Source organism: Nicotiana attenuata, unplaced genomic scaffold (assembly GCF_001879085.1).
Source record: "Nicotiana attenuata strain UT unplaced genomic scaffold, NIATTr2, whole genome shotgun sequence".
Lineage (NCBI taxonomy): Eukaryota > Viridiplantae > Streptophyta > Magnoliopsida > Solanales > Solanaceae > Nicotiana > Nicotiana attenuata.
This window is the reverse complement of record NW_017671587.1, coordinates 61094-81349: the sequence shown is the minus strand read 5'-3', so window position 1 is coordinate 81349 and position 20256 is coordinate 61094. Positions and strand designations below refer to the sequence as shown.

At 42.2% G+C, this 20256-nt stretch overlaps 2 protein-coding genes across 2 annotated transcripts; one reads left to right on the top strand and one right to left on the bottom strand.

Annotated features, from left to right (window-relative positions):
* Positions 1–13334: 13334 nt before the first annotated feature.
* Positions 13335–15961, bottom strand: LOC109209141 (translationally-controlled tumor protein homolog). The gene is made up of 5 exons (XM_019372334.1): positions 15834–15961; positions 14294–14367; positions 14049–14177; positions 13807–13964; positions 13335–13690 (listed from the first exon to the last, which is right to left on the bottom strand). The coding sequence occupies exons 1-5, from the start codon at positions 15859–15861 to the stop codon at positions 13573–13575; spliced, it is 507 nt and encodes a 168-aa protein (XP_019227879.1). The 5' UTR covers positions 15862–15961; the 3' UTR covers positions 13335–13572.
* Positions 15962–16818: 857 nt separating this feature from the next.
* LOC109209143 lies at positions 16819–19003 on the top strand. Its single transcript, XM_019372340.1, has 5 exons — positions 16819–16953; positions 17034–17349; positions 17422–17601; positions 17763–17962; positions 18701–19003. Exons 1-5 carry the CDS (start codon positions 16819–16821, stop codon positions 19001–19003), a joined length of 1134 nt encoding a protein of 377 aa, XP_019227885.1.
* Positions 19004–20256: the final 1253 nt, after the last annotated feature.

Below are 20256 nucleotides of genomic sequence, written 5' to 3'. Positions count from 1 at the left end.
TCCGTTGTCTTCCCAACTAGGGTTTATAGGCTGTCTTGAGGCGACTCTCGGCTCGAGATATCTCCGTGCCGATTTCTGGCCGGAGCTCGTATCAGGGATGTGGGAGATGCCTTACAAAGACCTTCCCTTAGGAGGGGGAGGGAGGCTTCTTCTTTTTGTTTGCACTATCTGAGATCTGAGAGAGAGAGAGGACTTAGATCTTGATTTGAGATCTTCGAGTTCCATCGGCCTGATATGCCGCTTTGGCTTGTTTATGCGGGGTTGTTCTTCCTTTTTCGGCGTTTCTTTCCTTTTGGTCCATGGAAGAACTACGCGATTTTGCTATGAAATCCCCACAGACGGCGCCAAATTGTTTGCTCAAAAGTTATCACATATCTTATGAGTATAAAACAATATAACTAAATCACGGGAAAATCATAGCAAATCGTAATAATCCATTGGACCAAGCGAAGAACATGAAAATAAGTTCTCAAGGTTAGGAGAAGAAATCTTAACAGCCTTTATTGATAATATTGGTTTGGTCTGCCTCTCCATGAAGAGGTTCAGAGCCTTACAATGGTGTTTTCTCTTCCCATAAGATGGGTATATTTTTCTCTTCCCTCTCTCTTTTGTCAATAGTGGTGAAGAAGCAGCCCCTTTTCTAGGGCTTCCACTCTTAGTATTTATAGATGTGAGCTTCGTGAGCTGGCAATAAATGGCCGTGGCCACGCTGAGGTTCCGTCCCCATGGGGGAATGACTGGGCCATGCCCTCGTAGATTAAATCGGACAAGAGTCGAATCCTATTATGAATAAGTGGCCATACCACTTATTAATTATGGATTAGCTCAAGACGAGATTAACTCCGTTAATTACCGTGAGGTCAGATTCTGACCCATACAGTTAGTCCCTCCGCTTATTGAGGTCGTGTTTCGGCCGAGCTCGATGAGCGGACTTCATCGATTGTGATTTGAAAAAAGCTCGAATAAGGGGGTCGACTTATTGACGGCGGTGGCCTTAGCCGTTTACACGTTGGAGATGGCCGTAGCCTTTCATATATTGGGGATGGCCGTAGCCTTTCATATATTGGAGAGCCTTTCATACATTAGAGACGGCCGTAGCCTTTCATATATTGGGGATGGCCGTAGCCTTTCATATATTGGAGAGCCTTTCATACATTAGAGATGGCCGTAGCCTTTCATATAATGGCGATGGCCGTGGGGAATGAGTATGCGCCGGGTACGTATTTGGTCACGTCCAGAATTTTGAAGGCGTACGGCACATTCTTTCAGCGTTCGCAGGCCGTTGCGATTATTCTGACGGCGGGACGTTGGCGGATGGCTGAGAAGCCGCTTCGCGGAGCTTGTCATAATGACGCATGCTTCGGCAGAACCGAACCGTTTTACGGTTGGTCGTGCAGTTAATGATGGCTATTGGGTTTCGCGAAAGCCATTTATGTTGCCTATAAAGGTGGGTTGAGGCATTCATTTCTCATATCTTCATTGTTCATCTGAGAGAGATTCTGAGGAAACTTTTTCATTCTGCTAATTCATCTTCTCCTTTCTTTCCTTTGATTGTGATAACCTTTGTCTTGCCCACCGAATTCTATCCCTTTCTCTTTAGTAGATCAACAATGGCAGGCAGTTCTTCCCACGATGATCTTCCGATAGATTTTCCGGTAGTTGAAGGGCCACCTCCGGCAATGGGAGGTGCCGAACAGATAGAGACCGGAGAAGTTCCGTCGGTTGACGAGGTAGTTCCTCGGCCCGGAGGTCTGGCGATTGACTTTACTGTCGACGGTGGAGAGGACCCGGTGGATGAAGCCCCGTTAATGGGGGAGATTGGGATGGCCCGATTACGGGAACAGGGGGTCATTCCCACCCATGCAGACATCGTTCTCGCTAGAAGCGAGGAGAGGGTCCACACCGACCGTAGGGGATACTGCGTTTTTTACGCCTATCCTTTCAGGTTGGGGTTCAAGATCCCGCTCCCAATGCTGGTGGTGGATTTCTGCCGTTATTACGGGGTGTGCCCGGGTCAGCTCACTCCTTCCCTCTACAAATTGTTGGCAATGTTCATCAAGTACGCGGAATTGGCCCGTAGGGAGGTCACGCTGCAGCATGTGCTTAGTCTCTACGCTCCCCAGAGAGTCCGTGGCACCATGATTCAGGCGTGCCCTCGTGGGTCGAGGGGCCTGGTCATGAGATTGGATGACGAGGTCGACCCTCGCCCTTTCGAGCACTTCTTTTATATCAGGACCAGGCATCTGGTGGCGGATGCTATTGGGTTCCCAGAGGCTTGGAACCATGCACGTAAGTTCTTTAGTGGTTGAATTCCCTTTTCTTCCCCTCTTTATGATTTGTGATCATGAGCGTTAACTCGTGTCATTTTTTGTAGCCGACAGGTCGCCGCCGGCCCCATTGTCTTGGATACGTGAGTGGGTCGAGGCCGTACTCCCCCATACGGTGGGGATACGCACATGGGTGTCTTTCTGGGAGAGGCATGGCCGTAGGCCTATGGCAGGTAAAAAATTGATTTCTTCTTCTGTTCCGCTTTGTTTCAACTCTATTCATCAACTTTGTTTTCCTGTGATCAGGGAGGGCACGCCGCGTCAGGGCCCCTCAGTTGGCCTTCCGTCGGCCTGGTGCAATTGCTCGGCTTACTGCAGCACCGGTGTCGCGCTCAATACCGAGGGCGGCATCAGTTGAATCTTCAGCGGTTCCTTCTCCAGCACGGACCCTACTTCGGGACGAGGGGCCATCGGGGGTTGTGCGCCCTAGAGCGGAATCGTCATCAGATGGGGAGGAGGAGAGGCCATTGATAAGGCGTAGGGTTGTGTTCACGCCGGCTCCTCCTGTGGTAATTAATTTGGACTCCCCCCCTCCCCCCCGGCGGATGCGAAGAAGAGTGCAGTTGCGGCGCCTGCCCTTGAGGGAGGACAAACAATGGGGGTTGCCCCGGTTGGCTTAGGTCGCGATGATACCGTCACTTCGGCGACTCAATTGGTGGTTCCAGTCGCTGAGACGGGAGGTAGTTCCTCAGCGGCTGCTAATGTTGGTGAGGCAAGCGCTCCTTCGGTGGCTACGGCGGGTGGTTCTACCTCGCTGGTAGCGGAAGGAGGAGGGGATGCTGTAGGAGATGGGTACGAGTCTGAATCCGACATGGACCCCGACAACGTCTGTATGTTCCAAGAAGGCTTCACCAATTCAGCGGTGCGCGCAGAGGGGCGCTCCCGCTTCATCGAGGTTCCCACAGAGTTGAACTTATTGCTCCAAGGGAGTGGCATGGTGTCGCAGTTTGAGCTGCTATGCTCGGAGGCCAAGAATGCGTCGTTGAGGGACGTCACGGATATCGGACTGATGAATGAAGTGGCCGTGATGGGCTTGAGGGTATGTAATACGACGTTGATTCGCTTCTTCTTTGCCTTAGTTTATTCTTTATCTTAATCGTTGTCTTTGCTTTGCAGTCTTATTTGTTGGAGGTCGGGCTTTGCTTTCACAGATGAAGGCGTTTGGCCTGAGTCTCGGTTCAACTGTGGTTGAACTTGCTAAAGTTGAGGACGAAGGCGTCCATCCTTGTAGTTCGAGCGAGGTCGAGCTCGTTGGATTTAATGGCGAAGGCACATAGCCTGAGTCTTGGTTCAACCGTGGTTGGACTTATTGGCAAAGGCACGTAGCCGGAGTTCCAGTTCGAGTGTTGTTGGACTTTGTTAAATTTGATGGTGAAGGCACATAGCTTGAGTCCCGGTCCAACCGTAGTTGAACTTTTTGGTGAAGGCGCATAGCCTGAGTCCCGGTTCAACCGTAGTTGAACTTTTTTGGTGAAGGCGCATAGCCTGTCTTGGTTCAACCGTAGTTGAACTTGTTGGCGAAGGCGCATAGCCTGTCTTGGTTCAACCGTAGTTGAACTGTTTGGTGAAGGCGCATAGCCTGTCTTGGTTCAACCGTAGTTGAACTTTTTGGCGAAGGCGCATAGCCTGTCTTGGTTCAACCGTAGTTGAACTGTTTGGTGAAGGCGCCTAGCTTGTCTTGGTTCAACCGTAGTTGAACTTGTTGGCGAAGGCACGTAGCCTGTCTTGGTTCAACCGTAGTTGAACTGTTTGGTGAAGGCGCATAGCCTGTCTTGGTTCAATCGTAGTTGAACTGTTTGGTGAAGGCGCCTAGCCTGTCTTGGTTCAACCGTAGTTGAACTTGTTTGGTGAAGGCGCATAGCCTGAGTCCCGGTTCAACCGTAGTTGAAATTTTTTTTTTTTTTTTTGGTGAAGGCGCATAGCCTGTCTTGGTTCAACCGTAGTTGAACTTGTTGGCGAAGGCGCATAGCCTGTCTTGGTTCAACCGTAGTTGAACTTTTTGGTGAAGGCGCATAGCCTGAGTCCCGGTTCAACCGTAGTTGAACTTTTTGGAGAAGGCGCATAGCCTAAGTCCCGGTTCAACCGTAGTTGAACTTTTTTTTTGGTGAAGGCGCATAGCCTGTCTTGGTTCAACCGTAGTTGAACTTGTTGGCGAAGGCGCATAGCCTGTCTTGGTTCAACCGTAGTTGAACTGTTTGGTGAGGCGCATAGCCTGTCTTGGTTCAACCGTAGTTGAACTGTTGGTGAAGGCGCATAGCCTGTCTTGGTTCAACCGTAGTTGAACTTTTTGGTGAAGGCGCATAGCCTGTCTTGGTTCAACCGTAGTTGAGCTTTTTGGTGAAGGCGCATAGCCTGTCTTGGTTCAACCGTAGTTGAACTTTTTGGCGAAGGCGGGTAGCCTGAGTCCCGGTTCAACCGTAGTTGAACTTTTTTGGTGAAGGCGCATAGCCTGTCTTGGTTCAACCGTAGTTGAACTTTTTGGTGAAGGCGCATAGCCTGTCTTGGTTCAACCGTAGTTGAACTTTTTAGCGAAGGCGGGTAACCTGAGTCCCGGTTCAACCGTAGTTGAACATTTTTGGTGAAGGCACATAGCCTGTCTTGGTTCAACCGTAGTTGAACTTGCTGGCGAATGCACATAGCCTGTTTTGGTTCAACCGTAGTTGAACTTTTTGGCGAAGGCGGGTGGCCTGAGTCCCAGTTCAACCGTAGTTGAACTTTTTTGGTGAAGGCACATAGCCTGTCTTGGTTCAACCTTAGTTGAACTTGTTGGCGAAGTCGCATAGCCTGTCTTGGTTCAACCGTAGTTGAACTGTTTGGTGAAGGCGCATAGCCTGTCTTGGTTCAACCGTAGTTGAACTTTTTGGCGAAGGCGGGTAGCCTGAGTCCCGGTTCAACCGTAGTTAAACTTTTTTGGTGAAGGCGCATAGCCTGAGTCCCGGTTCAACCGTAGTTGAACTTTTTTGGTGAAGACGCATAGCCTGTCTTGGTTCAACCGTAGTTGAACTTGTTGCCGGAGGCGCATATCCTGTCTTGGTTCAACCGTAGTTGAACTGTTTGTTGAAGGCGCATAGCCTGTCTTGGTTCAACCGTAGTTGAACTTTTTGGCGAAGGCGCATAGCCTGTCTTGGTTCAACCGTAGTTGAACTTTTTGGTGAAGGCGCATAGCCTGAGTCCCGGTTCAACCGTAGTTGAACTTTTTGGTGAAGGCGCATAGCCTGTCTTGGTTCAACCGTAGTTGAACTTTTTGGCGAAGGCGCATAGCCTGTCTTGGTTCAACCGTAGTTGAACTTTTTGGCGAAGGCGGGTAGCCTGAGTCCCGGTTCAACCGTAGTTGAACTTTTTTGGTGAAGGCGCATAGCCTGAGTCCCGGTTCAACCGTAGTTGAACTTTTTTGGTGAAGGCACATAGCCTGTCTTGGTTCAACCGTAGTTGAACTGTTTGGTGAAGGCGCATAGCCTTTCTTGGTTCAACCGTAGTTGAACTTTTTGGCGAAGGCGGGTAGCCTGAGTCCCGGTTTAACCGTAGTTGAACTTTTTTGGTGAAGGCGCATAGCCTGAGTACCGGTTCAACCGTAGTTGAACTTTTTTGGTGAAGGCGCATAGCCTGTCTTTGTTCAACCGTAGTTGAACTTGTTGGCGAAGGCGCATAGCCTGTCTTGGTTCAACCGTATTTGAACTGTTTGGTGAAGGCGCATAGCCTGTCTTGGTTCAACTGTAGTTGAACTTTTTGGCGAAGGCGGGTAGCCTGAGTCCCGGTTCAACCGTAGTTGAACTTTTTTGGTGAAGGCGCATAGCCTGAGTCCCGGTTCAACCGTAGTTGAACTTTTTGGGTGAAGGCGCATAGCCTGTCTTGGTTCAACCGTAGTTGAACTTGTTGGCGGAGGCGCATAGGCTGTCTTGGTTCAACCGTAGTTGAACTGTTTGGTGAAGGCGCATAGCCTGTCTTGGTTCAACCGTAGTTGAGCTTTTTGGTGAAGGCGCATAGCCTGTCTTGGTTCGTGGGTTTTTGGGAGCTGAAGCTCGGTTTTGATTCGAGATCTTGAGCAGCTTAATCGTTATCTTCCCAACCGGGGTATGTAGGCTGTCTCGAAGCGATTCTCGATTCGAGATTCCTCCGTGCTGGTTTCCGGCTGGAGCCCTTATCAGGGATGTGGGAGATCTCTTACGAAGATTCTCCCCAAAAGAGGGGGGGGGGGGCTTCTTCTTCTTGTTTGCACCATCCGATAGATGAGAGACAGAGGAACTGGATCTCGATTCGAGATCTTCGAGTTCCATCGGCCTGATATGCCGCTTTGGCTTGTTTAAGCTGGGTTGTTCTCCCTTTTCCGGCGTTTCTTTCCTTTTGGTCCATGGAAGAACTACGCGATTTTGCTATGAAATCCCCACAGACGGCGCCAAATTGTTTGCTCAAAAGTTATCGTGTGCTTTATGAGTGCAAAACAATACAAATAAGTTACGGGAAAATCATAGCAAATCGTAATAATCCATTGGACCAAGCGAAGAACATGAAAATAAGTACTCAAGGTTAGGAGAAGAAATCTTAACAGCTTTTATTGACAATATTGGTTTGGTCTGCCTCTCCATGAAGAGGTTCAGAGCCTTACAATGGTGTTTTCTCTTCCCATAAGATGGGTATATTTTTCTCTTCCCTCTCTCTTTTGTCAATAGTGGTGAAGAAGCAACCCCTTTTCTAGGGCTTCCGCTCTTAGTATTTATAGATGTGAGCTTCGTGAGCTGGCAATAAATGGCCGTGGCCACGCTGAGGTTCCGTCCCCATGGGGGAATGACTGGGCCGTGCCCTCGTACATTAAATCGGACAAGAGTCGAATCCTGTTATGAATAAGTGGCCATACCACTTATTAATTATGGATTAGCTCAAGACGAGATTAACTCCGTTAATTACCGTGAGATCGGATTCTGACCCATACAGAGTTGATATCTCAAAATCCAAGGTTTGTCATGTTGAGCCAAATATGTGTGAAGCGTATAAATATATATGAATTTGAAACCCAATCTCTCTATTCAAATGTGCCTTGAGTTGTATAGCCGGTGGCGGGGGTAGAGAGTTGGGATCGGGTTCGGCCGTACCCAGTAACTTTGATTCGAACCCTGTGTTTGTCTTACAAAATGCATTGAATATATATAAATGATCAATTTAGAACCCAGTAACTTTTAGCGATTAGAATTCCGAACCCATAAACTTAAAATCAGACGGACCGCCTCTGTGTATAGCTCTAAAATTGTCAAACTAATTAGTAGCAAGATACTATAGCAACTTTAGGATTCAAGTTTATGGATGGACCAATATCCTAACTCTTCGGGGTGTCGAAACTCTAATGGTAGAACAAAATTCTAAGGAGCTAAATTCCGGGGGGGGGGGGGGGGTGGTGTTCTTTAAAAAGACTCTATTTGTGACATTATGTACTCTGCTGTTTCGGAAAACCAAAAAGAAAGAAAAAGAATAAAAGAGTAACGTGTCATTTCATGTTGTAAAGTCAATACGATTTATTCGTTTGTTTCTTTATCGTAAATTTGATTTGTATTTCGAAGAAAAAAATGCCAAATATATTAGTTACATGGTAATTGATTTATCTTTTAACACTCAGGGGCAGTCATGACATATTTTGATTGGGCTTTACCTGTGGCCAAAATAGTTTAAATCGCAATCATAACCCCAATAGGAACAACTTTTTGCCGAGTCAAATTAAAATAAAGAAAATATCAATTGAACAAGATAGTCTAACTAAGATAGAAGTCATCCATGTACTTTTACTACTAGAAAACTGGCATTTTTGTCTCAGACATACCAATCGAAATCGATCTGAAATTGGTCAATATTTGACCAACATCTGGTCATACTTGTATATAATGTACAAAAGTAATTTTTATTAAAATTTTTCCAAATTTCCGACCGAATTCGATCGGAAAGTTTGAAATTATTTTTTCCCGCCCAAGACAAAAAATTAATATAGCTTATAATTAAATATTTTTGATTGAGTTCGGCCGGAAACACGATTTTAAAATAATTAAAATATAAATTTAATACTATTTTTGTGTGTGCGTGTAAATAATAAATAGCTTTTAAATAAATAATATTTAATACTTATTTGATATATATATATATATATATATATATATATATATATATATATATATATAGAGAGAGAGAGAGAGAGAGAGAGAGAGAGAGAGAGAGAGAGAGAGAGCTAATGTTATATCGAATATAGCTTATATACTATACACTTAGTATATATACTACACTATACTATATATACATCTTATATATATTGTAACGACCCGACCGGTCATTTTGAGCTCTAGCGCGTCGTTCGGCAGTTTGAGGCCATGAGTAGCTTCACTTCAGGCATTATGGACCATTAATGATTTTCCTGCATATGTAATGTTGTCTGGGTGGATGACAGCCCCATAGTTAGCATGTCCTTACTGCATGGAAAATGGTAAAGCATTCACTTTAAGACATGGCGGAAAGCAGTCATGGTTTGATTGTCATCGTCAGTTCTTGCCAGTTGATCATGAGTTCAGAAGGATGAAGAACGCATTCAATAAGAATACAGTTGATCATGATTTGCCACCTCCAATTTATTCTGGTATTTGGGAGAGGGTTCAGAACTTCACTAAAGTTACCGAGGCCCCACCTTCTAGATTTCTTGGATATGGTGTTACTCATAACTGGACAAAACAGAATATATTTTGGGAGTTTCCATATTGGAAGGATAATCTTCTCCGACACAATCTTGATGTCAAGCATATTGAGAAGAACTATTTTGACAATTTGTTCAATACAGTGGTGGAAGATAAGAATAAGACAAAATATAACCCGAAGGCTAGACTGGACTTACAAGAATATTGCAGGCGACCTGAATTACATTTGCAGTTTGGGAACAATGGTAAGGTGTTCAAGCCCAAGGCCAGCTACACATTCACTTTGGAACAAAGACGACAGATTTGTGAGTGAGTTACAAACCTAAAGATGCCCGAGGGCTATGCATCGAACCTGGGAAAATGTGTCGATATGGTGAGGGAAAGCTGACCCATATGAAAAGTCATGATTGTCATATCTTTTCAGATGGGTCAAATAAGAAGATCATACTTTTTCGATGCAAGTGGTTTGACCCAACACCTAGAAGAGGTACAAATGTACACTCGCAGTACAACATAATTGAGGTTAATAAAAAGACGGGAGTATGATCGCTATGATCCTTTTATAATTGCAGAAAGAGATAGGCAAGTGTACTATGCTCCATATTCATTGCGGAAGGATAAGGCTGATTGGTTTGTTGTAATCAAAACAAAGCCTGTTGGTAGGGTGGAACTTGAGAATGTGCTAGATGTTGCTTACCAAAACGATACCTCAAGTGTTAACCAAATGGTGGATGATCAGTTAGAAAATTACTTGGAGCATCCTCAATGCATATTAGAAGAAGTTGATATTGAGGAAATAACAATCATAGAAAATGAGGATGAAGAATCACCTAATGAAAATGAAATAAGTGAAGAGGAAGGATTTTCAGACGAGGAAGGATACGTCGACGAAGACGACTAGCATGTTAGTTTTTTCAAGTGCTCTCAACTTATATAGATTTATATTCTCAATTCTAACATTTTCTTTAATTCATGCAGATGACCGGTAGGGGTCGAGGTAGGTCTAGGAAGGATAAAAGTCCTACTGATCATGATGATGGTGCTACACCCTCGCTTCCTTCCACTCTACACTTGCATCCCTCTGCTGTTGATGACCGACAGGAATCTTCTAGGCACACATCTATTCCACCACATTCATCTACTCATCATACTACCCACCGTTCTCCCTCCCAGCAGTATTATTACCATTCTCCGCCACAGGGCTATACCTCGCTTCCTCCACATGATCCTACATGTAGTTACATCGGTCCATCGAGTCAGCAGTCACAGAGCCATGTGGTATGCCCGCCATCTGCTCCATTTGCTTCATCACCAGCTGGATCACATCCATCTAGATTACAGCTGGCCGGATCGCAGCAGTGGTCTGGATTACAGCAGGGGTCTAGATAGATGCATGGGTGTGGATCGAAGCCATCTTCATCAGGGACCCCGTCTCTCTCTCCACGGAGTTCGTCTCCTAGCATTTCTAGACTTCGTCTTCGGGATAATAGCACTGAGCCAGATGCCTCCCCTTCTGCGCACGCTTCAAATTCATCGGAGGATGATGATCTAGATGAAGTGTGGTATGATCGTTATCATAGGATGATCATCAGGCCTGAGGGCAATGGGTAAGAGTTATTTATTACTTCTTTATTTTTGTTGAATTATAATAGCTACTCTTGTTTATTTAATGTAATTGCTATGTTGCAGATTCATACCTAATAATCGGGTTACAAAGACAATCACTGAAATCTTGGCCGGTTGTATAATGCACCCTATCCGACTTGGAGTGACTTTCCACCGGATCGCGTGCAACAAATGTTCAACCAATTTAAGATTTTAATATAATTCTTATCTATTTAAGCATTATATTAACAATATTTTCATCTAACATTACATACTTTATTTGCAGACTAAGTGTGCCTGGGAGGACCAGTATAACCGTAAAATTTGTGCAAATTGGGAGTATAAATACCGTAAAAGACTATCTGATTCCTTGTGCTCCGCTCGAAAGATTAACAAGAAGCCTTCATGGGTTCTACCGCATTTATGGGAGGATCTGCAGATGTATTGGACCACCGAGAAATTCGAGAAGAAGAGTGAACTGGGAAAGAAGGCCCGAGCATCTGAGAAGGGTGACTCCTTGCACTGTGTGGGTGCAAGGAGCATGGGGGCTACGAGGAGACTACTGGTAATTCCTTAAAATATTTACATCTATTTTTATCGAACTATATTTACATATGTTAATTTAGTTAACACGTTTTATTATATTTGTAGGGAAAAAATATGTGAGGAAGATGACTCATGCTGAGTTCTTCGTGGAGACTCACATCCAGAAGAAGAAGGCACCGACAAATCCAAGTAGATGGGTCGAGGACCGGACGAAGACTGCATATGTAAGTTTCATAACAAATACTATAAATATTTGTAATATTATATAGTTAATAATTTTCTATCTTCTAAATAAATGGCCGCTACGAGATTAATGTGGAGGAGTAAACTCAGAGCTTGCTATCGAATGATCAAGGCGAGCGACCACCCCTTGCAGACGAAGAAGCGCAGAGGATATGGTTGGATGTTGTTGGTGGTCTTAAAAAGGGGATAGCATACGACCTTCCAGAGAAATTATTTCGGCGCTACAAGGCTGGATTGCAAAGTATAGGGACTTCCGCCCAAGGCGAGGCAATTGATAGGTCGACTATCTCGTCTATGGAAGAGAAGATCGCAAAGCTGACAGCAGAGCTTGAAGAGACAAAAGCTAGAGAACAAAAGAGAGACGAACAATTTGGTACCCTTCAAGTTCAGCTAGAAAGGAGGGACGAATAATTTAATCTCCTTCAAGGTCAGGTGACCAATCTTCTTGCTAGTGGTGCTTTCCACATTCCCCGGTCTCGTGAGCCTTCCCCATGTGCTAATCCTTCTCGTCGTGATCCTTCGAACCATGCCGACGATGAAGGTTCTAGGAGTGAAGATGGAGATGATGCTAGATAAAACACTCATTGAATGGTGTGTATTGCTAAACAAAATATTGAGCTTGTCAATATTTAGTTGAGACTAGTTTTGAATTATGATTGTATTGTTGATATTATTTTGTTGTTGAACATTTGTATAGTTGTTGTTGTGGTTATTATTAGCGTTGTTGGTTAATTGTTGTTGTTTTTGTTAGATAATGATAGTTGTTGTTAGTTAATTATTGTTGTTAGTTAGTTAATTGTTGTTGTTGATTAATTATGGTTGAATGGCAGCAATGTAATGCTGCCATTATAGGATGAATATTGGTTGTAATTGGCAGGTGGTGTAGCTTAAAAGCAAGCATTTTCTGCCCAGTTTTTACCCAGATTTTCGACCGAAATCGGTTGGAAATTAATTTTTTTTACCCAGAAAATCAAAAATTTCGACCGAATTCGGTCGGAAATTTCAAATAAAATCTCCAGTTTTTTGAAATTTCCGACCGAATCTGGTCGGAAATTATGAATTTATATTTCTGACCGATTTCGGTCGGTACCCGTTAGCGACCATCATTTTTCCGACCAATTAAAAACGGGCGAAAATTGATCGATTTTTATCAATTTCCGACCAATTTCGATCGGTTTTGGTGGACGAATTTACGCAGTTTTTTAGTAGTGTTTCCGGAGAGTCCTGAACAGCTCTTTTCCTTTTATTTAAAACCACAAGTAGAAAAGAACGAAAAAAGAAAGGGAGACAGTTCTTGACAAGATTTAAACGTTAACATAAGCTAATATCACCTGTGAACAAGATCTATAGTAATAGCAAATATTGCAAAGTTATTACCAGCAATTTTTTCTAATGCAAAATCCCACAACTGCAACTTTATAGTTTATAGCTTTTCCATTTTAACAATTTAAGGAGCAGATGACAGTAAGGTCATAGGAAATACTGAATCAACAATGAGTACTGCACAGTGCACACTTCCAGTTGTTGCAGCTTGCATCCGTCCAATAAACAAATAGGGGAACAAAAAAAGGAACCAAGACAGAATATTCGACAAAGTTGAGACTTTTACAGTATTACAGAAATACCCCACACACACCAAAACCACATAAAATTATCACTAGTAAATATAAATTGAAGGAATATGTATATTAATAAACTATAATAATAAAGTGAAAATAAAATATTCCATATAAATACACGTCATATATTCATTAAATTAATGTAAATGCCGCATTTGAATAAATTTTTTCCACTAGCAGAGCCATATCCCTGCAAGGAAAAATCTTCTCCATCACACAATTTGTTCATTATATTCGCGTCCACTATCACTAGACAAAGAGAACTTTTTTTTCCTCAGTTCACTAAAAGGATAGCTGTACTAAAGTAAAATATCTCCCAACAATGAGACTGATTGAATAGGCAAAACTGCTAAAAGAGGATTTAATAGGAGAACTTTCAACTCAACCAGGATCATTAGCTGTCCCACATAATGAGAATATAACATTAAGAAACAGTTCAGAAAGTACTGGTTAAAACAAGTACCCAAGTTCATAAGACACTACCATAAATAAGCAAAAAAGGATAAAAACTTAAAACTACATGGAACATCTCAAATTTGAAACTTGTAGCTCAAAATCTCCACCATACATCTAGCACTTGACCTCCTTCAAGCCAGGTGCAAGGTACAAAAAGGTAGGATCAGTTGCACCATCCTTGTAGTATGCAAACACCAGGGCACCCTCGTCATGCATGCTCTCGCCAACAAAGCTGCCAGCAAAAACATTTAGTATAAGGTTCAATATATAGGCACAAAGTATATTTAAGGAAAAAAGGAGTCAAAATTAGCTTCAACAATGAAGTGATAAAGAGTGAAAATAACATACAACTGAAAGTCCTTGAGCTTTGACATGAGGAACTTAGTTGCTGATTCAATGTTCTTTTTAAATGCTTCTTGGGCTTCTCCTTCTAGCTTGGGAGTCAGGTTCTTGATGTATCTCTTCATGTATGTAACAAATTGTTTCTTGTCAAAAGAAGGTTGTTCCTGCAAACAGAAAATAACGTCGTATTCACATAAAATAAGAGGTATATTGACGACGACTGAAGTTCCATAAAAGAGCATACAAACCTGAAGTCTGAAAGTGTCAACAATATCGACAACCTTGACAGCTTGATCATCCACACCTTCATCTTCATCAGCACCCTCAGCAGAAGGATTCGCCCCAATGTCTACATCAAGAGCACCTTGAACAACCCACTGTAATGTGACCAACACACCATATTATTCCTTTTTCCTTATATTAGATATTAGTACAAAAATATGGTTTCTATCAGATGGGTTGTTCAAGGGCAATAATTAACGAAATACATTACCTTCCCTTGAACCTCCCAAAGACATCCATTCTCGAGTTCTTTGTAGGGAAATGAATCTGAGAGGAGCTCATCACCTACAATATTTTAATGTGTTAATTTTGAATAACAACATCATATCATCATGAATGGGCAAAAACGAAAACCAGAAATTTCTACAGGCAAAACGTCCATGCAATCGGCACCATAAAATATAAGGATATTTTTCAATACTTCAACAAATAGGTAAGAGATAGTGATCAGTCCAGAGCTAAGTAGCTACTTTTTTCCTTTTGATTTTAATCTATAAGTCCAGCTAAAAAGCTCATTCCCTCATCACACACCTTTATTTTGTGACCAAATCCCCAAAATACTGAATACAGTTTAGGAACCAACCTCAATTGTAGCTTATCTAGACTCTATTATAGATAAGAAACCTCATTGAGTGCACAAAAAGCAAAGTAGAATCTAAACAGTTAGTCCAAAGCCACTGTTATAACACTCTAAATAGTGAACTTGAGCATATGAAGCAACTCGGAGGTGCGAAAACTTGAACTACGTACATACATACTTTTAAAAAAGGGTAAAGCCAACAGACATATAAAAACTGGTGCTATTGCGGCTACACCTCCCGCTTTGTCAGGTATACTACGAAGAATGACATGGATTGGTAGGAAATACCATTCTGGCACAATATGAGGCGGGGTGGACATCGGATTAGCATATAACAACAAAAACTTGATGGAATAACTAACCATAAGAAACGTGGAAGAGTCGAGATTAAACATTAAAAGAGCCTTTGTAGCCTCTTTTTATTTACAGCATGCACCATATACACTTTAAGATGCTTAATTGATCTTGAAATCACTAGAATACACAAAGCAAATCCAGATCTACTGAAATCAAAACCTGGTCTTCGTTGCATAAACATGTCCTTTTATGTTTGTTGCGTAAAATTACAACTAGGATTTCCAAAATTAAATGTGTGAATGTGTCACAAGTCTAGCCAAACTAAAAACTAGAAAGATCAAGACTTTAGGATCCAAATAGCTCCTATATTCCTCCAAATCAGAAAAGTATACATAAATAAACTTTAACGATCAAATCCTCCAAAATGATGTTGAAATATAAGATCAGATTAGATCTAGCAATTCAATTCCCAAACAAAAAAGGAAAAAAAAAAAAAACTATGCGCTAATAGCTTAAGCAAATCACATAGACAGTAAGAGCAGTCAAATCAACCAGATCTTATTGAAAACTATGGTCTCAAACACCAGAAAAACTCAAATTCATACAATAAATCAAGCCATAAAACAAAAGCCAGAAGATACAAGCGAATCACTCAACAAGAGTCACCGCAGATGGCTAAAACAGCACAATTCTGGTTCGAAGATTACAACTTTCTAGCAAGGAGTTAAACACAAAACATAACTGAGTGGCAGAAAATTGGAACCAGGAAAAAAAAAAGAAAAAAAACATAGAACACGACTCGACCTTCAAAACAACAAAAGATTAGCAGAAAAAGAGAAATAGATATAAGCGAAAGAAGGGGGAAGAAGAGTACCGGAGATAAGATCCTGATAAACCAACATGGTGGAAGCGTATTCTTTTGCTTTCTATCTCTAAAAAGTAGGAGGATGACAAGAAAAAAACAGACCAGCGAAGGCTCGAGAGAGGGACGGTTTGAGGTGGTGCACGCCCGGGTATTTATAGCTACAGAATTCCACGGGATTGCGGTATACGAGCGGAACATGGAAAAAGACCAAAATAAACCGACTTGAATCCAGAAATTACCGTATTTGCCTTTACCCGTTTTGGGTAGGGTTGTGACTAACTGCCGCCGCACCATGTCCCTAAAGGACTCTAATTAACTTTGACGCAATGCCAATTTACATTATAGTCTTCAGTCTATAACAAAACAACAACAATCCAATAATAATAATAATAATAATAATAATTAATAAAAAAATATTCTGTTACAATATTACGAGACCCAAAATAATTTTACCGTTTGAATGTTAAGATGTTTTTCCCCCACCAATGTTAATATTTCAATGTGTCCGTTTTAAAAAGATTGTCTTAGTTTGACTTAACACAAACTTTAATATAGAAGAGAAACCTTTCGAGAATTGTGGTCTTAAATAAGTCATAACATTTGTGTGATTATAAAACTTTTGAAACTTGTGGTCCGAAACTTGTCATATCACTTCTGTGGCTGTAAATGCTTCTTATTAATTAAAGAAATATTGAAAGGTGTCAATGTCTTTTGAAACGAACTAATAAAAATAATGCTAATCTTTTTGAAACAGACGGAGTAACTACAATTAATATGTTTCTCTTGAGTTTATTTTTGAAATGTTAAGAATTTATTTATCATTAGACAATAATTTTTCTTGAAAAGTTACTTTTTATCTACGTTATAATGTATTTTTATCGTTGGCCAAGACTCAAATTGATTATCTACTCCTCCGGAAGTGTGATAGGGGCCTGTGCATGAATTGCAAGGTCTACCAAGTGAGAATCACACGACTCATCATAGGTTATTGGTGATGGACTTAGAGATCGTGAGGAAGAGGAAGAAGAGGGTTGTGTATGGTCAACCTAGGATCAAGTGGGGTGCCTTGACGTATGACAAAGCGCATGAGTTGGGAGGGAAGTTGCTGGCTATGGGAGCCGGAGGAGCGGTGGGGACGCGAGTTGTATATGGACCACGACAACGTAGTGTATTAGAGTAGCTACGACAGAGGTGATATGGGTCTCAAAGGGTTTCTCTGGCGGCCACAAAGATGACTGGTGGTGGAGTGAGGAGGTACAAGAGAAAGTGGAAGCCAAGAAATCGGCGTACTTGAAGTTTATAGAGAGCATGGACGAGAAGGCAAAGAGGATGAACAAGGAGGGGTATAAGAGGTCTAAGAAGGAGGCGAAGATAGCGGTTACTATGGCTAAGACTGTGGCGTTTGGGCTTCTGTATGAAGATCTTAGGGCTAAAGGCGGGGACAAGAAGTTATACAGGCTAGCCAAGGTGAGAGAGAGGAAGGACAGTGATCCGGATCAAGTTAAGTGCGTCAAAGATGAGGAAGGTAGAGTTTTGATGGAAGAGGCTTAGATTAGACGAAGATGACAAACATACTTCCATAAACTCCTGAATGAAGAGGGTGATAGGAACATTGTGCTAGGCGATTTGGAGCACTCCGAGATTCGTTGGGATTTCAAGTATTGTAGGCGCATAAGAGTAGCGGAGGTCGAGGGGGCTATGCGCAAGATGCACAGGGGTAGAGCAACCAGGCAAGACGAAATTGCTGTGGAATTTTGGAAGAATGCGAGTAGGACAGGTTTGGAGTGGCTAACTGGCTGTTCAACGTTATTTTTAGGACGAAGAAGATGCCCGAATAATGGAGGTGGAGTACGATGATTCCGTTGTATAAGAACAAGGGCGATATCTAAAGTTGCAATAATTATAAGGGGATTAAGCTGCTTATCCATACGATGAAAGTTCGGGAGAGAGTGGTTGAAGTGACAGTGATGAGCAATGTGTCCATTTCTGAGAACCAGTTCGATTTTATGTCGTGGCATTCAACTATGAATACCATTCACCTTGTGAGGAGATTGGTGGAATGGTATAGGGAGATGAAGAAGGACGTGCATATGGTGTTCATTGACCTAGAAAAAGTTTATGACAAAGTCCCGAGAGAGGTGCTTTGTAGATGCTTGGAGTCTAAAGGAGTCCCAGTAGCCTATATTAGGGTGATTACAGACATGTATGATAGAGCTAAGACTCGGGTTAGGACAGCGGGAGGAGACTCGGAACACTTTCCGATTGTGATGGGGTTGCACCAGGGATCAGCTCTTAGCCCATTTCTATTTTCCTTGGTGATGGACGCATTGATGCGGCACATTCAAGGAGAGGCGCCATGGTGTATGTTATTTGTTGATGACATAGTTCTGATTGACGAGACGCGGGGTAGTGTTTACGATAGGCTGGAGGTTTAGAGGCAGACCCTAGAGTCTAAGGGTTTCAAGTTAAGCAAGACCAAGACAGAATACTTGGAGTGCAAGTTCAACAATATTACCTAGGCAGCGGACATGGAAGTGAGGCTTGAACACAAGTCATCCCCAAGAGAGGTAGTTTCAAGTACCTTGGATCTATAATACAAGGTAACTGGGAGATTGATGAGGATGTCATGCACCGCATCAGAGCGGGATGGATGAAGTGGAGGCTCGCTTCCGGTGTCTTGTGTCATAAGTATGTGCCGTTGAGACTTAAAGGTAAGTTCTACTGTAGTTAGACCGACTATGCTGTATGGAGCAGAGTGTTGGCCTATTAAGAACTCTCATGTCCAGAAGATAAAAGTAGCTGAGATGAGGATGTTAAGGTGGATGTGTGGGCATACCAGGTTGGATAAGATTAGGAATGAAGTTATTCGGGATAAGGTGGGAGTGGCCCCTGTGGAGGAAAAGATGCGGGAGGGGAGGTTGAGATGGTTCGGGCAAGTTAAGAAGAGAAGTATAGAAGCCCCGGTTAGAAGGTGCGAGGGGTTAGCCTCAGTGGGTATCAGGAGGGGTAGAGTTAGGCCTAAGAAGTCTTGGGAAGAGGTTATTAGGCGGGACATGGCGCAGCTGGAGCTGACTGAAGACATGGCCCTAGATATTAGGGTTGTTCAAAACCGAACCTTAACCATTAACCGAAACGAAAAAACAGCTTATTGGCTTATTGGTATCGGGTTATCGGGGTAACGGTTGGTGAACGGATTGAGATGTTATAATTAACGGCTTAACGGTTTGGGGACGGATTACTCAATTTTCTTATCGGATAAACCGTTAATCCGTTAAGAATTTTTATATTTATACTTTTACCTCTATGTATATAAAGTAATTTTTGAACCCTAAGGTACTCGTGGGAACTTCAAGGTACTCTCTTTTGTATTCCCAACTATTGATTTCCTTTTCTTTTGCAGTCAAAATATGTTACATTTACAGTATATTGAAAATCATGTTCCCAAAATGATGTATGTTAAGAAGTTACGTGCATCTCTTCGTTCTTCTTCTGTTATTGGTATACATATTCCTTGATTTTATGATTGTCCTGAAGAGTAAGGGATAAAAGGCACTTCCTTTTAGTGCTTTTTAATATACCCGTAGTAATTAAATCCAACAACTTACAGGAAAATATTCTTAGCTATGCAACCAAAAGAGCGAGGGTTCAAAAAATTTCTATTTGATTTAGCCGATAAATCATCCGATAACCGTCCGATAATCGTAAATCCAATACCAATCGGCCCGTTATCTTATTGGATCGCTAGCGAATTACTACATTTATAATCAAATAACCGATAAAATCGAACCGTTAAGCATAATAATCCGCCCAAACCGCCCGATAAGCACCCTACTATATAGGAGGGTGTGGAGGTCGAGGATTAGGGTAGAAGACTAGCAGGTAGTCGAGCGTTTCTCTTTGTCTTACCCAGTTCGATAGCATTAGTGTTAGTATGATATTCTTTTATTCATAGATAACTATTACTACATAGAGTTAACTGCTTTTGTGGATTCGGTCTTTTTTATCTTATTGTTATTCTTACTTGTTGACATTATTTTTTTTCATCCGTTCTCCAGCCGATGGTCTATCTGAAACAGTCTATCTATCTATCCTTCTATAATAGGGTTAATGCTGCGTACATCTTACCCTCAGTTGTTGTAGTTTTTGTTGTTGTTATAAGGCGAAATACATAAATGGCCCCTCCAAGTTGTCCACAACGGTCATTTGAACACCTCAACAGATCTATTATCAAGTAGACACTTCAATTGTCTGTTAAGTAAATCAAATAGACATCCCGGTACAGCATACCATATGCGTGAGTTACACTTGCCAAATGAGCCAATCAATGAACGACACGTGTAATTTGTAATTAAAACTTAATACAAATTAACCAAAAAAAAAATTTAAAGAAGAAAAAACCCTTCTCCAGCGTCCCTTTCTCCTCCTCCTCCCC

Excerpts from the sequence above, each read along its gene's own strand:
- LOC109209143 (XM_019372340.1), top strand. The coding sequence starts at position 16,819 with ATGGACTTAGAGATCGTGAGGAAGAGGAAGAAGAGGGTTGTGTATGGT. Across the intron at positions 17,602-17,762 it reads GAAGAATGCGAGTAGGACAG|TTCGGGAGAGAGTGGTTGAA; the intron begins GTTTGGAGTGGC and ends ATACGATGAAAG. Across the intron at positions 17,963-18,700 it reads ATGACAAAGTCCCGAGAGAG|GTGGGAGTGGCCCCTGTGGA; the intron begins GTGCTTTGTAGA and ends ATTCGGGATAAG.
- LOC109209141 (XM_019372334.1), bottom strand. The coding sequence starts at position 15,861 with ATGTTGGTTTATCAGGATCTTATCTCCG. Across the intron at positions 14,368-15,833 it reads TTATCAGGATCTTATCTCCG|GTGATGAGCTCCTCTCAGAT; the intron begins GTACTCTTCTTC and ends AAAATATTGTAG. Across the intron at positions 14,178-14,293 it reads TTTGGGAGGTTCAAGGGAAG|TGGGTTGTTCAAGGTGCTCT; the intron begins GTAATGTATTTC and ends GTCACATTACAG.